Source organism: Bombyx mori, chromosome 15, assembly GCF_030269925.1.
Source record: "Bombyx mori chromosome 15, ASM3026992v2".
NCBI lineage: Eukaryota > Metazoa > Arthropoda > Insecta > Lepidoptera > Bombycidae > Bombyx > Bombyx mori.
Genome location: NC_085121.1, coordinates 3,995,158 through 4,016,569, shown reverse-complemented (window position 1 = coordinate 4,016,569; position 21,412 = coordinate 3,995,158). Strand labels below are relative to the sequence as shown.

Here is a 21,412-nt window from a genome sequence, read left to right as displayed (position 1 = left end):
TTTATTGTAATGATTGTATTGTATTGTAAAATTTATTTTCTATTTTTAGTTGGATTTTCTATAAAAGCGTATTTTGTTAGTTTTTTTAAACTATTATTTATTTTTCATTATTTAGTTGAATTTCAATTTTTTCATTTCTTTAAATATTGTTTTGTCATCGGTCCATAATAAGTATACCAAAATTTCGAAAAAAGTTAATCCGACGTTTTGAAGGGAGTCAAAATCATGTTCAAAGATTCCGGTACATACTAACATACATACGTCGGAAGCGAATAAAAGCGTATTAAAAATATTTCCCCATCAACTTTATCAGTGTTGGGACAGATTGTCATCCCACATTGGTAGTTACGGTTATCTGCCGCGGAGCAATTATTTTGGTTGAAAGAGAGGTGCACCGTCTCAAGGTTCTGGTAATCACTTATATGGGCCTTGAGCTTGTGTTAATTGAATGCTTTTGTTTATTACATTTTATGTGTACACATTGGCGGACTTCATGTTGCCAGTCGACTAAAATAAATGCTGAAAAAAGAATGTTAGGGGCATTGATATGTAAATTGAACATATAAACACATACACTAAAAGCAATATGAATGTCTTTAAATGGAAAAAAAAATTAAACTGAACGTCGGAAATAATATAGTGACTACGTGGCTACAATTAACGCGAACTTAAACGTAAACATAGTTTGAATTTCACATAAATAAAAAATAAAAAAACTTTAATACCAAATAAACATTATTTCTGCACTTTAACGTTTCTACATTGCTTCTCAAGTTGAATTTGTGAATGATAAAGATAACGACTCTGTTCAGATGGCGTACTCAGAAGATCGACCAACTGAAGCGCATGATACTGCTGGGGCAGGTCCGCGCGACCGGGCCGGGCGGGGCGCCGCGCCGCGCGCTCGTCGGCGAGGACCGCGAGCCCAAGCCCTGGGCCGAATACAAACCCTACGTCACCTTCCACGCCGTCGTCGATCTACTCTATAATGTCATGTTCAAGGTTAGTTGCGTGCAGTACATTAGATTGGGGAGAATAGAGACAAATCTGGGATGTCACAATACTTTTGTTGAGTCGTTTGATTTAAAATTGTTGACCTGAAAATGACTATTATTTGGTGTTTAAGAATATTAAATACGAGCGCGGGATGATAAGTAACTAGCCTCTGCTATTTAAAAAGTTAAAATTCAAAAATTAAATATGTCATTTGTAAATTCGTCTCTCTGGCCACCTGTGTTCTAAATTTCAATTTGGTGGCGTGAAAATTTTATAGATTTTTTGTCATTTGAAAATATATTTCGTTGTGTTTTCAAAATGGATAAATTTGAACAAAGATCGGTGATAAAGTTTCTTCATATGTAGGGCATGAAGGGGAAAGATATCTATGACGAGTTAAAGAATGTTTTGGGTGAATGTGCTCCTTCTTATGCCACAGTAAAAAACTGGGTGGATTAGTTTAAACGCGGTCGTACATGTGTCCAAGATGAAGCCCACCCCGGACGTCCAAAAAGCGTCACGACACCGGAAATGGTCGTGAAAGTACATGATATGGTTTTAACAGATCGACGATTGAAGTTATCTGAAATAGCTGACACTACAGGTATCTCAAAAGACCGGGTACATCATATCCTAAGTGAGGAATTAAATATGAAAAAGTCATCGGCCCGTTGGGTGCCGCGATTGCTTACGCACGATCAATAAAGGATTCGGGTGCAAAACTCAAAAGAATGTTTGGACCGTTTCAGAGTAATAAAGCCGATTTTTTACGTCGATTTGTAACAGCAGATGAAACATGGGTTCATTATTACACGCCAGAATCAAAAATTCAATCAAAACAGTGGACGCAAACGGGATGGTCGGCTCCTAAAAAGGCCATGGCTGTAAAGTCGGCTGGATAAGTCATGGCTTCCGTCTTTTGGGATGTAGTTGGGATCTTGATGATAGATTACCTTCCTAAAAGTCAAACAATTAACAGAGAATACTACACTAATCTTCTAGATAATCTTCATCAATGTATTCAGTAAAAACGACCAGATTTGGCGAAAAAAAAAATTTTGTCCACCCTAGGGTCACACATGTGTTAAAGCTATGGCAAAAATCAACGAATTGAAGTAAGATTTGCTGCCCCACCCACCTTATTCGCCTGATATAGCGCCATCAGACTTCCACTTACTCCCTAAGCTCAAAACTTTTTTGGGCGGACAGAAATTTGCCACAAATGATGAAGTCATAGCCGCTGTAGAGGAGTATTTTACAGGCCTCGAAAGAAATTCTTTTATGGAAGGTATTACCGTTTTAGAATGAAGATGGAATAAGTGCGTAGAGGTTCACGGAGACTAGGTCGAAAAATAAAATTAATATTATCACCGAAAGTTAAGTGTTTTATTATTAGGCTAGTTACTTATCATCCCGCCCTTGTAGTTTAATTTAGTCATCAAAGTTTTGTAACTCATGAAATATATTAAAACGTTAATTACCTAAAGTTAGGTGCCTACCTAACAACTAAATAGTGCCAGCCCTATCGAAAAACTATTGTCCCCATACGTAACCTGATTCACTCCAAAGCCAAGATGAATCGGGTCAAGCCAGTTTTTTCAGTTTTTGTGTATATTTTGTAATGAAGTATGTATAATAACGCATCGTATATAAAAGTTTAAGCCTTCAGAACCATTTTAGTCCCAATTTTATTGGAATAACCCTAAGAAAAACCATTGAAAATTTGTGTTCAATTTGGAAAGGGTCCTAATTCCCCTCCCCGCGTACTGGTCGCGACAGTACCGTGCGACATTTGTCTAGTGACGTTGCGGCTATATCGTTCATGCCACAAGTACAGTCACCCAAAAACTCCCTTGGGAATTCGATTACTTACGAACATGAGTCAGTTAATGTTCGTCGACATCTAAATTGAAAGCCTTAACTGCAATTTCAAGTGAGAGCTCTCCTAAGAGTTTTACAGTTGTATCTTGATTTTTTTATTGTGTATATATGGGTGAACGAGCTCACAGCCCACCTGGTGTTAAGTGGTTACTGGAGTCCATAGACATCTACGACGTAAATGCGCCACCCACCTTGAGAAATAAGTTCTAAGGTCTCAGTAGAGTTACGACGGCTGCCCCACCCTTCAAACCGAAACGCATTACTGCTTCACGGTAGAAATAGGCAGAGTGGTGGTACCTACCCGTGCGGACTCACAAGAGGTCCCACCAGTAAAAAACCAGCACGTGTTTAAATTGCAATTCTTTTGATTTTCTCGCAACCCTCAGGGGCTCTCGAAATTTATTTTGTCTAGTGCCCATTTTGAGAATAAATTATTGAGAATATATTGAGATATAAGTTCTGAGGTCTCAAGTATAGTTACAACGGCTGCCTCACTCTTAAAACCGTAACGTATTACTGCTTCATGGCAGAAATAGGCAGGGTGGTGGTACCCACCCGTGCGAACTCACAAGAGGTCCTACCAGCAGTAAAGCTATCGTACAAATTAATATCGAGTATGAAATCTTTCGACCATCTTCGGAGTTAGACATTTTCAGGTATGCGTGGCTTATTAAGTAGGAAGACGATATTCCGATAAAATAACTATGGCAGTAATCACGCCACGTATAATTCTCGATAGTACAATTGATAATTCACTGAATAAGTAGTTGCATGTACATTTTTATGACACTCCCAAAATCGATTGTCAGTTTTACACGATGGCCGCCTCAGCCATGGCAGTCTCGGCCCGTAATGTGCATTGACATTTGTAAAAAGTGACAATTGACAAATTATGAAGCGACAAGTATAAGAATATAAATACCCTTGGCGAAATCTATAAGGAAACGCCATAAACCTAAGAGATAGATAGATAGATATATATACCCTAAAAACAAAAAATAAACATACCACTCCATATTATTGTCTACTATATATTAAATATTGTCTAATAATAAATGGTATATATGTTCCAAACACGCCGCTATATATTTTTTTCTTTCTCAATATTCAGACAGTTTTAAGAAGATGAATTTGATTTTCAGAGCGTATCGGCGGCGACAGTGGAGCAATGGCCCGTCAAGCTAGCGGAATACATCCGCCACAACGACGAGGCCAACGCGAAGGCGGCCGAACGCGTCGTGACCACTCTCACCGAGGAGCTGCTGCCTTGTGCTTCGTTCGCGGAGTTCTGTGACGCGGCCGGCCTGCTGCGCGACCTGCCCGACCCTGACGCCTTCATACGGGCCACCATCGAGGAGATGCCTTGAGGAAGGCCCCGGGTCACGCAGTGCCACAACGGATGTATGACCGGCTAACCTTACCCAATGATTCAGTAATCACCTTTATGCTGGGGCTACATTAGCGGGCGAAGATTCGTGACGCGATACATCGTGCCGGGTTGTGTTGTGTGCGACAGAGTCGTGATTTAAATACAATTGATTGATTTTCAAGATGGGTGGCGCATTTACGTTGTAGATGTCTATGGGCTCCAGTAACCACTTAACACTAGGTGGGCTGTGAGCTCATCCACCCATCTAAGCAGTAAAAAAAAATTGAATGAATTCCAACACTTTTTTGTTTCTCTACTCCATGGTGTACAAGAAAACAAGCACGTTCGTACCGCATTAAAATCTGGTCGACATTGAAGTGACGTAGGTGTAGCCACCTAAGTGAATATTGTCGCGACAAATCCCTTTGATACGCGCCAGTTTACCGACAGTGCCCCGATAGTACATCGTCTTCGCTCGAATACTACGCAATACAACAATCTACTCGGCTACACGAATATTCGCCGTAGCCCGCTAATGTAGCCCCAGCATTACAAAGCATTTCACGCGCGTTCCATCTCGTCACTCAAACATGATCGATTTGATTTCAACTAATATGATATGTTTTAAAAATCAGTAGGCGTGAAATAGCTGAGTACGTCCTGAGGTTAGCCTGGTCTATTACGGGCACTGCGTCGACGCATCCATTCTCTGTTTGGTCAGGGACCCTTTCTCTAAATAAAAACATGTTTACTTGTAACAATATTCGTTAAATTATCAATAGCGTTTGATCCAATATAATCGAACCGGCTTATATTCTTGAAAATTAATAGTGTGTTATTTGGCATTTGAAAGTAATCGTTGCTTTTTATATCGCGATCAAATAAATAGTTTCAGCTTATGGTTTTGTTTTATTTTGATTGTGGAATTGAAAGGAGAAAGACTAGGGGACTCATTTAGCGTGTCTCCTAAACCACGACTGCTTCAGGGATCATATACATATATTATAAACAGTAACAGTGATATATTTTTTTTGAAGTGAAAACTTCTTTAGAATCGTTGTGATTTCAATCCGGATGCTACGGAAAAAACGACAGGTATAGGGTAAAACCTGGATAGATGCCGCAGCGGGATAGATGCCTCATGTTCTAAAAACCTAACTTCCCGCACTCATAACAAAAAAATTATTGAAGAAGTAGGAACCACAGTCACCATATACCTTATATACCATTTGAGAATCGCGTGGTGACGAAGTGTTTTCCTCGTGCATGTAATTTTCTCCGCGCGGAATTTCACGAACACGTCAAAGATTTAAAGGTTAATATTTAGCGTGGTATAACTTTATAATTAGTGTAAAATTCCATTATATTTTTTACTACGTGAATATATTGGTTCATTGAGTCTGCATCTAGGTGTAAATAAATGCTATTATGTTTATAATTTATTTACAAAAAATTTGGGTATCTATCCTTATCAAAAAGGATAGTTGCCCTGATTTTTTGGGGTATAGGTGCCTTTAGGGGCATCTATCCCTCTATACTCTGCCATTTCAGAATATAGCTGAAATATGGCACGAAAACATAAAACACAAATAAAATAATAATAATAAATGATTTACAGTTCAAGCAGCGAATATGAAGACAATCCACTTAACTATAAAATGAAAGGAAATAAAACAATAGATTTGCCCCTAAAGAAATCTAAGGGATAAACCTAAAACGCATGTAAATATATCTGCATTGAATGTTTTGAAAACTATAAAAATACGAAGTCGCAATCCGAAAATTGAAAGCACTATCCAGTTAAACTTCAATTTGACAAAATAATAAAGATATCTTTATTGTGTTAATTTAATTAAAAAAATATGATTTTGCAATGTACACATTGACACTTAATGTGAATATTTTATAAACAATTAAGAAGTTATATTTTTGTTAAATAAATATTTGTAAAATTTAATTTAATAAAAAAATAGGATAATGCATGTTGAAACTAAAAAAATTGTAGTTTAGCTTACGCTTACTTAACGCTTTAAAAATTTAATTATGATCATTTGTGTGATATGAGAATTATCTTTTAATTATAAACATTGAAAGACTTAAAAAATACAAAATATTTTTTATTATTATGACCCATGTTTCTTGGAGACAATTGCTCTGTTAGGAATAGAACTTCTTAATATTTGGATTGGTTTTTTCGTTTACACGGTATAAAGGGCATCTATCCTGCACTGCAGGCATCTATCCTACTCAGTATTTTCTTGGTGGGGCAACTATCCATACAGGTAGGCATCTATCCTCCAAAAAAAGGTTCTACGAAAAACGAGTTTCTGCAAAATCTGTATTTGATAGGTTTAAAAAAATTAATACTAATTAAACATAAAGGATTGAGCTAACTATATTAATGGAAATTATTCGTATAAAATTAATATTTTCAAAATTACATGACTATTTCAAAAAGTGGGGCATCTATCTCGGCTTTACCCTAGTAATCGGCAAACTTCTTGAGCAAATGACCTTGACTGCGCAGAACCGAATTTTAGGTCACTTTGGTGGTGAGGGTGAGGCGCGACGGCAGGGGAAATCGTATCGAGCGCGTTATTGGTAGATCAGTCGAACCTTGCGCCCCGCACCGCGCCCTCATTCCGCTTGCTCCCAAAAGTACGCTTGCGTACAGTGGAAAGTCTATCGTTATTAATCGTTAAGTTATTTGTTATAATTGCTTGTGGACTTTGTTGCCATTGCTATTTGTTGAGTGTTTGTTGATTTTTTATAAAACATACACTATGCCGTGACAAACTGGTGTAGTACTTAAAAGAAAGGGTAGAAAATTTGTGTACGACGTTTATTGCTTCATTATAAAACAGGGGAAGAATGATATGGAAAAATTAAAACAGACTTCGGAAGCAACAAAAACATCAGTGAGTACTGTTAGGTGCATTATTAACGAAGCTAAAGGCTCTGGCTTGCTCGCAGTGTTTCGGACTCCGGGTAAGAAAAGATCAGGGAAGAAGAAAGTTACCGGAATGGATAGTTTCGTTCAATCTGTAATAAAAAGATGTAATCATAATAACTACATAACAAGCAGCGAAACTCCGTACCGTAGAAAGGCTTCGAAAAATTTAAAGAAGATATAAATTTTAATGGCTCGGAATGAAGCTTACGACGAATTATGAAAGAGCTAGGCTTCAGATGGAAAAAAAGAACAGAAAATAATCGGAAGCTGGTAAATGAAAAAAGTAACATTCGATTACTACGAATCGAATATCTTCAAAAAATAATTAATTATAGACAAAAAAGAAGACCGAATCGACCGAGTTGTAAACTACGCCGATGAGCCCTATGTCGACTCATCACGATGATAGCGACTCGGGTGATGAAAACAGTGATGATGATGATGGTCAAGATTATGATAACGAAAAAAAAATTACAAATACCAGCTTCGCTTTAACTGAACCAAGACCTGGCAACAGCTCTAGTTTTGACTTAATAGAAGGAATATCTATTTTACCCCAAGATTAAATTATTACAATTATTAACCTATATGTTTTGTTGATGTTCTAATAAATATATAAATAAATACATATGTTGATTTTAATAATTTAATAGCATTATGACGCAGAGTAAGTAATGTTTTTGCACGTGAGTGTACCATGCGCAAACTTACCCCCACTACGTCAACAAATGCTCAAGAAGTTTGCCGGTTATTATAAGAGACACAAATACAAAAATGTGTAGGATGAAGCCAGCAAAGAATGAGACAGAAATATACATACTATTTAATACAGCGCCATCTGTGAGATTTTTTAATACTAACGTGTGTATGAAAGCTCTTGTAGTGAATTTTAATTTAGGATTATACGTGAAATTAAAATATCAATTCACAGAGGGCGCTACCTTACAATTATTTACTAATGACAAAATTTTACATATACTTAAGACGTTTAGGATAATTGTATTTTAATTTTGGAAGGTTTCACTTCTACTACGTGTGAATTGCACACATTTTTTTTTTTTTTTTTTGTTGCTTATATGGGTGGACGAGCTCACAGCCCACCTGGTGTTAAGTGGTTACTGGAGCCCATAGACATCCACAACGTAAATGCGCCACCCACCTTGAGATACAAGTTCTAAGGTCTCAAGTATAGTTACATATTCTTAGATAGATACTCTTAGTTAGATAAAAGAATACTACGATTTCTTCTTGTTAATTCTTGAATACGAGGAAGGGCTTGGCGAAAAAATTTTTACTGGTGGTAGGACCTCTTATGAGTCCGCACGGATAGGTAACACCACCTCGCCTATTTCTGCCGGGAAGCAGTAATGCGTTTCGATTTGAAGAGTAGGGCAGCCGTTGTAACTAATAGTTACTAACTATCCTGAAACCTTAGAACTTATATCTCAAGATGGGTGGCGCATTTACGTTGTAGATGTCTATGGGCTCCAGTAACCATTTAACACCAGGTGGGCTGTGAGTTCGTCCACCCATCAAAGGAATAAAAAAAAACCCACAGACACAGCTTACTGAGTTTCTCGCCGGATCTTCTCAACTGGTCGCGTTTCCAATCCGGTGGTAGATTCTGCGAAGCACTGCTCTTGCTAGGGTTAGTGTTAGCAACGTCGTCAGGTTTCAGCCTCGTGAGCTCAACTACTTGTTAAGATTACGCTGAAATGGTCTCTCAATATCATCATCACCTTAGGTAGGAAAAGAAACTTGACGATTATAACGAATCGAAGTCATATCCTGCCGAATTGAAGTACCATTTTTCTCCTACCTACGCTGCAAGTTCAGTTTTCGTCCCGCTGTACAGGGAAGAAAGTCTTAACTTTTCCTCCCTGGGTACTGACAAGTGCGCATGCGCGTTAGTGTCTACGTCTGCTCTCACGCACCTAAAATTCTCCGGCATTATTGTGCTCGGGTAATTTGCAATATTGTGTTTAGTATAAAAGTGAAATAAACAAATGGCAATAAAATTTAATAGTGAAGTATTAAGCAAAGATGAGTTCATCAGAAAATTCTTATTCAATTAGTAGTAGTTTATTTAACAATTAAAAAACAGTTCAATTGTTTTTTTTATGAGTTTTTTTACAATGTCGAACTTTCGGCCTGGTAGGAGAAAAAATAGTATGTGCACCGCGGGAAAAAAGTAGGACATCATTTTACACGCGTAAGGAAATGTTCAACTTTTCTCCCTTGGTGCACAATATACTATTGTTTATTATATATTAGTTAAAAGAAAATTTGTAATATCTTCTCATTAACCATAAATTATGTGAAGTTGTCAAAAATCTTTGCACTGAGACGAAACTAATCTCACCCCGATCATTCTCTTCGGCCAAGCTATACCCTGAGCCAGGAAGGTCAAGTACCTGGAAGTCACAGTGGATGCATTCACGAAATTCCACCCGTATATAAAATCATTCCGCGACCGTGCCGCGTTTATTCTCGGTAGACTCTATCCCATGATCTGTAAGCGGAGTAAAATGTCCCTTTGGAACAAGGTGACGCTTTACAAAACTTGCATAAAGCCCGTCATGACTTACGCGAGTGTGGTGTTCGCTGACGCAGCCCGCATACACATAGATGCCCTCCAATCCCGTTATTTGCAAGTTAGCAGTGGGGGCTCAGTGATTCGTGAGGAGCATTGACATATACGACGACCTGGGCCTTAAAATATTCCGGAAACACATAAAGTCAGTGTCGGAACGGTACTTCGATAAAACTATGCGTCATGATAATCGCCTTATCGTTGCTGCCGCTGACTACTCCTCGAATCCTAATTACGGAGGAGCCAGTCACCGTCGACGCCCTAGATATGTCCTTACGGATCCATCAGATCCGATAAGCCTTGCATTAGACGCCTTTAGCTCTAACACTAGGAGCAGGCTTAGAGACCCCGGTAACCGTATTCGTCGAACTCGGCAAAGAGATCGACGCGCAACCTAGCCTAAACATAACCCGCTGAGTTTCTCGCCGGATTTTTTCAGCAGGTAGCGATTCCTATCCCATAGTAGATTCATTCGCGAAGCAATTACTCTTGTTAGCGTTCAGGTAGCTGTTAGCAAATTCCACCCCTCCTGGCTGAGCCTTTACTCACCCACCTGTCCTGGTGAAACTGGAAAGGTCTCCGAGCCCACAAGTAGGTAATCAATCATAAAAAAAATTAAGAACAGGCCAATCGTGCGAACGAGTTACCGCGCGTGTAACCACAGCATTATGTCAGAGCCACGCAAGATTTTATTAAAGAATTTAGCGACTAAATACGAAAAACGTACAGTTCATAAAAGATAACAAGTATTCCCACGACCCACGTTCGCGGTCAAGGTTCGTCAAAACTTTAAAGTTGATGTCACAGCTCAACAAACATTTACTGACACGCATCTTTTATTACACGAGTGCATTACACCTGACTTTAAAAGCTCTCTCGTAAGTAGGTCAAAGCTCACTTGTCGCGCGGCGTGACAATGCTGCACATGCGCCCTTGACTTGTCAACGAATCATTTTTAACTTTAACAGAATTTGTTGCGAAGGCGCAGCTGCCGATTGTGTTGCCAGCGATTAGACATGCGCAGTCACGATATTGCGAAATAAAAGGACATGATTTAGATGAACAAATCTATTAAATGCTTAAGGATTTATTGTACTATTGATTTACACTGGAATTTTGTAGATAATAACAAAATAAAATTAACACTAGTGTTGCTGTTTTTTTCAACAATGACATAGGATACCCGCAACCCACCTAATGCAGCGGTGTTGGGATGCTGCTGTCTACCAATTAGTTTCATTTTTAAAGTTTGTACTAAATAATAAACGTTCAATAAAACTGAGTACACTGGTCGCGTAGGTGTTCCATACATCTCGATCACATTATCTCATACTCCAATAACATTTCATTAGCCATTTCATTGTTTGTCGCTGTGACAATGAAACGACGTTGCAAAATTACAAATTATACTTGTAAATCATGTGGGTTAATAATTGCAAATTGCAATTAGGTGACAGATGCGAATATTGTTGACTTGTTTAAGGCACGCGTCTGGCAAATAGCATTGCCAATGATTGTGAAAGTTGGTTTTGGTGTATGTGACAAACAAAGGACACTTATTGTGAAGACTAATTGAGTTTTACACTGTGTATACAGAACATTCATTTTCATATTTATCTATGCGTATATTAACACGTTCGCTGCGGCAAGTAAAATCTTAAACTTTTGTCTGGTGCGGCGGCGGGCCAAATTGTGCCCCCAATGATTTTTCCGCCAGTGCGTGGTAGGTCTTTTTCGACACGTCAGCACAAGGTTAGATTAAATTGCTATAACTTTGCGAAAACATGATGTAGGTGAACAGTTTTTGGACTGTTGAAAAAACCTTGAACCCAACTTCTTTAGATTTGATTCGCCCCGGGATCTGCCCAACAGAAAATGAGAAATAAACAAGGGAAAGTGGCGGGTCGATATCGACCAGAACCGCACTAGAAAGTATTTTTAGTAGTGATGGGAAAGACAAAAATAAGGGGATATCGAAAATAAAATAGAATTAAAGTAAAGAAATAAAAATTGTTTATTTAATTATTTATTAATGGCTGTCTTTAAAACATTTCGCACAAAGATTTTGCTTGCACATTCTGCAGTATGTTTTAAATTTTTTTACTTTCCTTTTCACCTCGGAACTCTTCATGGTTTCCCGCAGTTTTTCATAGCACCCTACACAGTTTCGCCGTTTACCGCTCATCTCAAGGATATGATCGGCCGTAGGTGTTACTTGATTTCCTGAAATGATTTTTTAAATTCTGTGATTCATTTACCTTATGAATTTGACTACAGGGCTCTCTGTGTATTAAATAGATTCTCAACTAAAATGAAAAAGTTAACATAGGTCTTGAAATAGTCAAATCTCATCACCATGCGTTGTCAAAGTGCACACTTTGATGGGTAAAATTAAACACAACATGCTACAAGATAAGGTGATACAACTTTGTTTTCTGCAATTTTCAGACCACTCTATTTGTTAAGCTTGTGAAAACAAAATATGTACATATAATACAGGGCCTTATATAGTAGACTTGTAGCGTTATTTTCATGTTAAATGCAGCCTTCTGACCCGAAACAACAACTCATGTGTTATTGAGTAAGTAAACAGAGTGTAGTGCAATAAACGCCATACATTGCTCGCAGAAAAATAAACGGAGTCAAACCAAAGCTCATGCTCGAAGACCATGCACAGCCACCTAAGCACTCGTAATGTGTAAAAAATAATGACAATAGTTACCTGTTGCAGAGGTAGAACGTCGTCAACACGAAACAGAAGGAATCACCTTCAATATAAAAAGGAATTAAAAAAACGTGACGTACGTCAGTTCCGATAGCTTGCCCAACACTAACTGGCGAGGCGGGCGCTCTGTGCGGTATCGGGCCGCCAACAGCCTGTTGGGACGGCGGGCCACAATAGGCCTCCTCCCGCACCGAGTTGATATTTTTTACCGTCAGTAAAACCGTCAGCCGATAAAGGCCTGCCGTGATGTTTTTATAGGGAACACCTATACTTTTGACCACAATCTCAAATATATATTTGTCTTTATGAATGAACACAATATGTGTATTGTTTGATTAATTAGGTTTTCCGTTGTAGGTACTATTTTTCTCAACGAATTGCAATTCGAGTTTTAATTTTCAAGTTCTAATAACGTCAACAAAGTTCAATTTCAATGGCATGCCGTTTTGCAGTTGAGGTTAATTATTTGCCACTACATCAATTCGAAGAAATGTTCGGATTGAAATAAAAATGTGTAATTTCCTGAACCGGTATCAATTTGAGATGACAGCTGTACTGTTTATGAAATTGGTTGGATTAAGATCGTATGTATTATAAATGAAGAAAACAGCATAATTTCTTATTAAAATATTTATTTTAAACATTTTCAAGTGATTTACATAATATTTGTAACTTAAATATATTTTTTTAAATAACTTCATACTATCACGTTATTAGCATAGGCACTCGAGTATGGACATTTTTATTTTGCGTAACGCAAAGGAAACGCGAATAGCAACAGCCACTATAGTACAAGGGCCTATAGAGAAAAAAAACTGCTGTTCACTCAGTTAAACCCAAAACAACACAAAGATTCGACAATCCTAAGTCCGAACAGAATTAGCATTTATAAGTATTTCCAAAACGAATCTGAGCAGATTTTCTTGTGTTAAATGATTACATGTGTATTAATAGACCGACATCGAATAAAGAGCAGTTTTTAATTGTTTTGCAACCTTTTTTTAACTTAACCTTATTTGTATACTCTTTCATCAGTTAATTTAGGTTTTCAAGTTTTATTGTTTCATTGCCTCATTACGTTCTGACGTTAGCTCCGATTTTCAGTAATTTGATACAATACGTTAAAGTCGGTTTTAAATGCCCTCAAATAAGACTCTACGTGGGAGTCTTATTTATTAGTTTCATTGATTTAATAAAATTTGATCGAGTAGTTCGTTGCTCTGGCGAGACTTCGAATTTTAATCCTGGCCCTCATACTAACAGTGCAGCCGCCACATCGATAACTTTAACTTAGCATACTTTATTCACAATATAAATAACCTTATCATACTAAAATTAACATAGAATTATTCTAAACTTTATCTTCGTGTTTGGATAATATATCGTAGTCGGTTTTCAATTTTCGGAAACTTCAACTTTTTGTAACTTAATTTTTAATGTTTTAAAATTTTCTCCACGACATCGGCGGAGTGACAAAATAATTGAAATCGTAAATATAAAAAAAAAAAAAAATGTTTTGGTCCGCGCTAAAAGCATAAATAAAAATCTAACATAACAAATACAATTATCTTGCGTTTGCCTCTCACATAGCATTTTATTATTCTCTTATACCATGTTTTTGTAAGAAAGAAACCTAGCCCCCGTTGAAATATTTTCGGACAGCAAGATTCAAAATCGTATGCGTCAGGCAAACGGTCGATTTTGACACGAAGCGAGTCGGTGAGGTGCTTGTGACATCGCTGGTTCCAAAAGAACGTATGTATTGTAAATGTTTTCTATTACAAAGTAATATAGATCATTTTATTTAAAAAAACGTCCTTTTGAAAACGACGATGAGTTCCCGTGCAGCTCTTTAGAAGTCATAAGAGCCGGTGTCTCCGGCTTTTTTGATGCGCAGAACGAATTTGTAGAGTAGTCCAGCGATCACGCCGCCCACGACGGGACCCACCCAGTAAACCTAAAATTAATAATGATTAAAGTGCTAAAACATTACAACTGTGCTTAGTGTGAGTTCTTTAACGTTCTCGATAGTGTAAAAGTAAACTCAAATTTGTATCGAGTTGAAACGTTTGCCTACGTTTTCCGCTTGGGCACTGTTCCAACTGCGTACAAATTTGAATAAGCTTTTAAGCTATCGAGAACTTTAAAAAGCTCAGTAACTAATCAACTGAGTCTCGCCGGAGCTTCTCAGTCGACGCGATTCGGATCCGGTGGTAGATTCTGCGAACCAGTGCTTTTGTTAAGGCTCGTGTCAGCAAAATCTCGCAGGCTAAGCCTGTGAGATCACCTAGCGGTTCGCGCGTAGTTGGAATAGCCCCCTAAGCTAATCACGATTAGGCAGGGAAATGAATAAGTACAAATTTCAGTCAGCATCTCGACAGTATAAATTTTCACACACACCATATTTGGCACGACTTCAATCTCGACTTTCAAGTAGTGTGACAATATTTACGTTGTAATGACCATAGGTTTCAGTAACCGCCTAAATTAAGTATTTATATAAAGCCATAGATAAATTAAGTATTATCTATGGCTTAAAGGCCGGTCTCCGTCTACCAGCTTAACGCAATAAAATGATAACTGAAAAACTTATGTATGCATATATGCATAAAAATAACGTTACACTATATTTATAGTTCCACATAAAACACTACTCTACAAGAAAAATGAAAGTAATTTAAAGCACTATATATAATGTTGTCATAAAAACGTGGCTATAAAATTAGCATAACTTGAAAATGGAAGAGGACTACACAGCAAAACAAACAATCCAAACATAATCCTAGACGGTGTCCGTAACGAATTAGTTGTGCTGTTTTTTTTAAAACACAAAATTGTTTTTTTATACTTCGCTTCAAAATTAATAAGGCTTGAATATTAATAGTGACTATTAAGTATTAAGGCTGACAACACTACGCGGTCTTTGTTAACGAATGTGTTTTAAAGGCAATATAAATTGTGAGATTTCCACTCAAATTGTACATTTTTACGAACTATTTAATAGGTCATAATTTTTTATTAACTATAGCGACAGAAAGCATCAATTCAATAAACTGTTATGTTTATTTGTAAAATAAAATATCAGTTTGGTCGGAAACGCTTTCTACCTTAACGTTAGAACAGACTCCAAGATTTGATAGTAAATTTAATGATTAAATATTTATTTAATAATTTAATGGTGACTTGTAACATATTTATTTATTAAGGAAAGATAATGAACGTTTTCAATGAATAATAAAAAATCTACTTTTGCTAATTGAATATTAAAATATTTTTCTTCTAACGAAGCTTCTAACGAAACTTCTAAAGGCGCGTTGAGAGTAAAATTTAACTCGTGACAGATTCGTTACGGCTAGAGAGAAAAAATACAATTTAGGAAGAGCGAGAGTGAGAAAATAGACAGCGTCTCGCGAACCACTCCACCGCGGAGAGAGGGAAAGCACAAAGCGAGTTAGGTTGTTTCTCTTATTCTCTTATAGAGAAATTTGGTTTAATGATGAAAAATTAAGAAAACCACAATACTAGTACACCGCAAAAGAAGTTTCACTTCTTTCACGGGCACCAAGTTGTAAGAGCACAAATTTTTTTTTATCTCTAAAACAATGGACAAATAAATACCTTTGAAAGAATGTTATACCATTCTATTTTAATGTGCTAAACATTGGGCGTCGTAAATTTAATTAAACAATTATTATTACTTATTGGGTTAATCTTTATCAATAACTTTAACAAATGGTTACATTATATTATTATTATGACTGTTATTATGACGCTTAATCGCAGATCTTCAGCAACTATTCTAACAACAACCATTACATTTTAACGTAATGTAATACGTAATAATCATAGACCAATTTCGTATGATACCGGTTTTGAAACACCAATAAAATCAAAAGAGTAGTAGATGAAGTGCTCAATTTAACGACCATATCTAACGTTACAACTCCACAACGAGTTACAACAAGTCAGAACGTAGGCGGGTCACGGCAGGACATTCACGAGATGCTCAGAGAAAGGCGGCTTACATAATAGTTAATAATCTATCAGCAGCATCCGGCGATAATAAATACTCGCATAAAATATAAAGCTATTAACACGTTAACGCGTCTGAAACATGTTGTTAGTATATTTTATTTGCGAAAGCGTTTTCGAAAACCGTTACCTAGTTAAGTATGTGTGAATTTTTAAAACAACAATTTGAAATTCGATCTTTTTATTTATTTTGCAAATAACTTTTGTAAATCTGATGATACGACGTTTGCTTTATTAATCGACCAAATCAAATCGGATTAAATTAATGATGTTTGATTAAACTCGATTCGAATTTTGATAAATGTTAATATTTTTTTAGTTTTTTTTTACTCTTTTTATTTATTGCACAGATGGTTGGACGAGCTCACAGCCCACCTAATTTTAAGTGGTTACCGGAGCCCATAGAGATCCACAACGTAAATGCCGCCACCCACCGTGAGATATGAGTTCTAAGTTCTCAGTATAGCTACAACGGCTGCTCCACCCTTCAAACCGAAACGCATTACTGCTTCACGGCAGAAATAGCAGGGGTGGTGGTACCTACCCGCGCGGACTCACAAGAGGTCCTACCACCAGTAAAAAAATCTCTTCAAAAATCATTCCCTTATTACTTCAGTGAATGAAATTTTGAGTTAATACGAAATTTCTTACCCATTGAGATGTCCAGTTGCCGATCACCAAGGCTGGGCCGAATGTTCGGGCCGGGTTCATGCTGGATCCCGTGAAAGGTATCTGTCAGATTCAAATGTTAAATAAAGAATGAAAATAACAAAAATAAATAATATTATAGAACAATAACAAACACTCAGTGTGTGAGTCGAGTTTATTTATTTATTTTATTGCTTGGATGGGTGGACGAGCTCACAGCCCACCTGGTGTTATGTGGTTACTGGAGCCCATAGACATGTGCAACGTAAATGCGCCACCCATCTTGAGATATAAGTTCTAAGGTCTCAGTATAGTTACAACGGCTGCCCCACCCTTCAAACCGAAACGCATTACTGCTTCACGGCAGAAATAGGCAGGGTATTTTAGCAATCCGTTAATTCACCGTGTGCCTGGTTTGTTGTCTTGTTGTGAGAGGAATTTGAAAAGTGCCAGTGGACCTGCGACCCTAGTGTAAGTTTAAGAGCCATCTATCAATACGCATTACGATCGCCCTCATTCTCCAATATCCTATCCCTGCCTAACTAAACTTGATAGGAACCCAGTAGTCCTTAAACGTTCTTAACTAGGCTAGGTCTTTTAGTAGGTTATAAATAGATTTCGCTGGTATACCTCTCGCTCCCATTTCGACAGCATATAAACGAACCAATTATCCATTTTTGGTTATCACAATAGTTTGTCTGTTGCCAATTTAAATTCTAGACTGAACGATATGAAAATAAATCACACGATCTATTCAAATCAAAACTATTATGTTTTATGTATTTATTTGGTTGGTTTTGATTTGGTAATTTGATGATTAGGCGTTTCCCGAGCGCTATGACATGTCCTTCTTCAAACGAGGCTTGTGGAGAGTATTAAGCGGTAGGCAGCGACTTGGCTCTGCCCCTGGCATTGCTGAAGTCCATGGGCGACGGTAACCACTCACCATCAGGTGGGCCGTATGACCGTCTACCTACAAAGGCAATAAAAAATAATAATATAGCAGTAGGTAGGAACCACATCTGCCGCTACCGTCATCTTTGTTGCGATACACATTCGGGGGGCCAACAATGCTTGGAAACTTAAAAGATTTTCATTTTCTTTGCCATTTCCCGTGGCATGTCATTGCCCTTTTTACTATATTATATTAGATTTTAATAAAGCTTAAAACTGCTCATGGAAATACTTATTCACTGTTTTCCTGCCACTAAGCTATGTTTCTATATAAATGAAGGTAGACAGAACAAACAAATACCATTTTCTTCTCTGTTTGTGAAGTGATTGTCTTTTTGATTGGTTTAAATCGACGAGATTCCTGTTATCAATGGTTTTGTTTAGAATTTCTTTTTTTTTTTTGCACCTTTATAAGAAAAAAACGTCGGTAACAATAACAAAAAATGTGTGTATATATAATATGTGTGTGTGTGTATTTGTATGTATATACAAATATTGTTTTGTATCTTGTAATATGTATATATTATTATATGTAATGTTTACTGTATGCACTAGGTTTGTGTTCCTAATTCTTCTTTCCTTTTGCGGGCCTACTGGAAGAGATTTCAACATGAAATAAGTAGTGCCCTTGCACTCTGTATCCTTATTGTCATGTTTTTTCTAACAACTTTGTGTACAAAATATATTAAATAAAAAATAAATAAAAGGCATGCAACAAATTATTATAAAGTTGTACTCACGACAGCAGCGTGGCAGGCGGTGATGCTGAGTCCGATAGCCAGGGGAGCGGAACCCTTGAGGTCATTACGTTGCGGGTCGCACACACCCATCACCACCATGACCAACACGAACGTGATCAGAGCCTCCACCAGCACGGCCTAAATGATGCCCAAATAATAACGAATGTTAACCGTCAATTAATTTACTAGTTAATGACCGAGCTCTGTTCGGTTTTTTTTTTTTGATAAATTGTGTTTTTTAGAAATTATATTTAGAGAAGAAATTATATTTAAATAATACCGACAGAATAATAAAAATTGTGATCGTGTATTGTGAATACGTATATCTACGCTAACGTTGAACATGAAATTCAGTTTGAAATCTAAAGTGTCCGAATAGCATTTTATTATATAAACAGTAATACGATATTAAGAATATCTTTTTCTATAAATTTTATCTATCGTTCCAGTAGGTACTTATTTCTCTATCATTCCGGATCTTAGCACTTGCCGCGCTAATTTTCTTTTTAGTTATTTTGCCTAATACAAATAATTAAGATGCCAAGTTTTGGAACATGAGGCATATTAACAACTGCTCTTACTGTTTAATCTCGCAATTGTTACTGTCGTCCGTGATAACAACACAACTATTCGAAACGGTAAACAAAATGATAATTTATTTAAAAAAAGAAAGATTAAACCGTAAAACTAGTTTTAATTGTATGATCGAAGTATCGATCGTACTTTACGAATTTGAACTCATTACACGGAAATAATCGGACTCTATGTAATTAAACAGACAGCTTTGTAATTAGAATTTTAATTATCAAACCATAATGAATGTTTTAATATTTTTTTTAATATGCTCTCTTGTTATTTATGCACTTTTGCCATCTCATAGGCAATTCACTAGAAAAAAATATACTTTATTTTTAAAAGCGAGTCAAAACAATACAATCCTTTTAAGCGTGCAAGCCTGTACTAGGAGACAATCAATAGGAGTTAATCATGCCTACGACTCGCGAAAACGTAACAAATACTATAATAATTCGTCACAGTTTTAAACAAATTCGTTATAATTCCGGTCCGTCCGTCGGGTGGTAGACTCAGCGAAGCACTGCACTGGCTAGGGCCATTGTTAGGAAACTCTCTCAGATTAAGCCCGTCTGCTCACCTACTGGTCCGCGAGCAGTTAGAATAGCCCCTTAGGCTATCAGCGATTAGGGGAAGGTCAATCTAAGAAAATGGGTTGAAAAAGAAAATAGGGTCATAACTTACCTGCGCTTCTGTAACTCCGGGTCCGGGTAGGGTCATACCAAAACCACCGATGCTGTCGGCAGGAATCGCCAACTACAACACAAGTATGTATGTTATTAATGTATTTATGTAATGTATGCCCGTGTATATCGAGGTGGGAAAGGCTATTTGGTTTAAACGACATTTTTGCAATATTACTTCCTTCCTATTCGTACACTCTTGACAGAGTGGTCGTGGTCATGCATCAGTCGGATCCTGCGATACCGATGCTCTCGCGATGCGACGCCAATAGGCACGATGTTTCGCAGAGTAAGAGAAATCATTTATGTTGGAGTGAGTCACACAAGAAAGCCATATTACAGTAGAGCCATTTAAAGTTTGAAATTTCGAACAAATATCATAACAAAAAAAAAACTTCTTCAGCTATTTGAATGGGGTAAACTTAATTGAAGTACAATTAAAAACATCGAACTGTTGATTCAAACTAGCAAAAAAGACCTCTTCAGCTATATGAATCAAACTTAATTGAGGTTCAAATAAAGACGTCGACCTGTTGATTCAAACTAGGAAAAAATATCATAACAAAAAAAACTTCTTCAGCTATATGAATTCAAACTTAATTGAAGTTCAATTAAAGACATCGAATTGTTGATCCTAATAGCAAATAAAACGCACTTTGAATTACAAAGATAAATGTCGCTTAGACCAAATAGCCTTTCTCCTGCCAATATCTATACCCTAATGTTGGAATCCGAAACTGGAATACTTCGACATTGTTACTCTATTTGAGACCTTAGAACTTAAATCTCAAGGTGGATTTACGTGGTACACGTGGTACTCTGAGGTCGTCCACCCATCTAAGCAATAAAAAAAAGTTGCCATTGTAATTTCAAAAATTTTTTTTGTTGTAGTATTCGTGATTTTTGTCGAATGAAGAACTAACATCGAAGACTGAGGAAATTCAACAGCGGACAAAGCTTACAATGAAAAACATTGCAAACTGAACCACAGCGATAAAACTTATTATGTTTCCGTTTTCGTCGAAGATAAATGTACTGTTTTGTTTCTTTTTCTTTGTTCAAATTTATAAATGTTTACGGACGTTAAATAACTTCTTGAACAAACATACAAAACATTTCTCGACATTAGAAGATAATAATGATTCGAGTTATATGGTAAAAAAAAAAAAATTATATACATACATCCATATATATTTATTGCCTTTGGAATACCTACGTCCATTTCAAATTAGAAAGGCATGTCGAATAGCGTTCTTAAAGAGGCG

At 36.9% G+C, this 21,412-nt stretch overlaps 2 protein-coding genes and 1 long non-coding RNA gene across 9 annotated transcripts in view; 1 reads left to right on the top strand and 2 right to left on the bottom strand.

The window, feature by feature from the left end:
- LOC101739972 (protein purity of essence) overlaps positions 1-5,145 on the top strand; it is a 68,456-nt gene extending 63,311 nt beyond the window's left edge. For all 5 annotated transcript variants that reach the window (XM_062672431.1, XM_062672432.1, XM_062672433.1 and 2 more), the window contains 2 exons: positions 813-1,002; positions 4,020-5,145. In XM_062672431.1, the coding sequence (XP_062528415.1) occupies positions 813-1,002; positions 4,020-4,244 (415 nt within the window). In that variant the 3' untranslated portion in view covers positions 4,245-5,145. The remainder of the gene's footprint in view (positions 1-812; positions 1,003-4,019) is intronic.
- Positions 5,146-11,782: 6,637 nt separating this feature from the next.
- LOC134200167 (uncharacterized) lies at positions 11,783-12,725 on the bottom strand. The gene is made up of 2 exons (XR_009974962.1): positions 12,515-12,725; positions 11,783-12,015 (listed from the first exon to the last, which is right to left on the bottom strand). It is a non-coding gene; the product is annotated as an uncharacterized LOC134200167 (long non-coding RNA).
- A 407-nt stretch (positions 12,726-13,132) lies between these two features.
- The window catches only part of LOC692464 (aquaporin), a 99,415-nt gene continuing 91,135 nt past the window's right edge, over positions 13,133-21,412 (bottom strand). For 2 of the 3 annotated variants that reach the window (XM_012692288.4, XM_012692289.4), the window contains 4 exons: positions 20,149-20,220; positions 18,892-19,029; positions 17,201-17,281; positions 13,133-14,474 (listed from right to left, as the gene is read on the bottom strand). In XM_012692288.4, the coding sequence (XP_012547742.1) occupies positions 14,370-14,474; positions 17,201-17,281; positions 18,892-19,029; positions 20,149-20,220 (396 nt within the window). In that variant the 3' untranslated portion in view covers positions 13,133-14,369. 3 annotated transcript variants of the gene reach the window in all.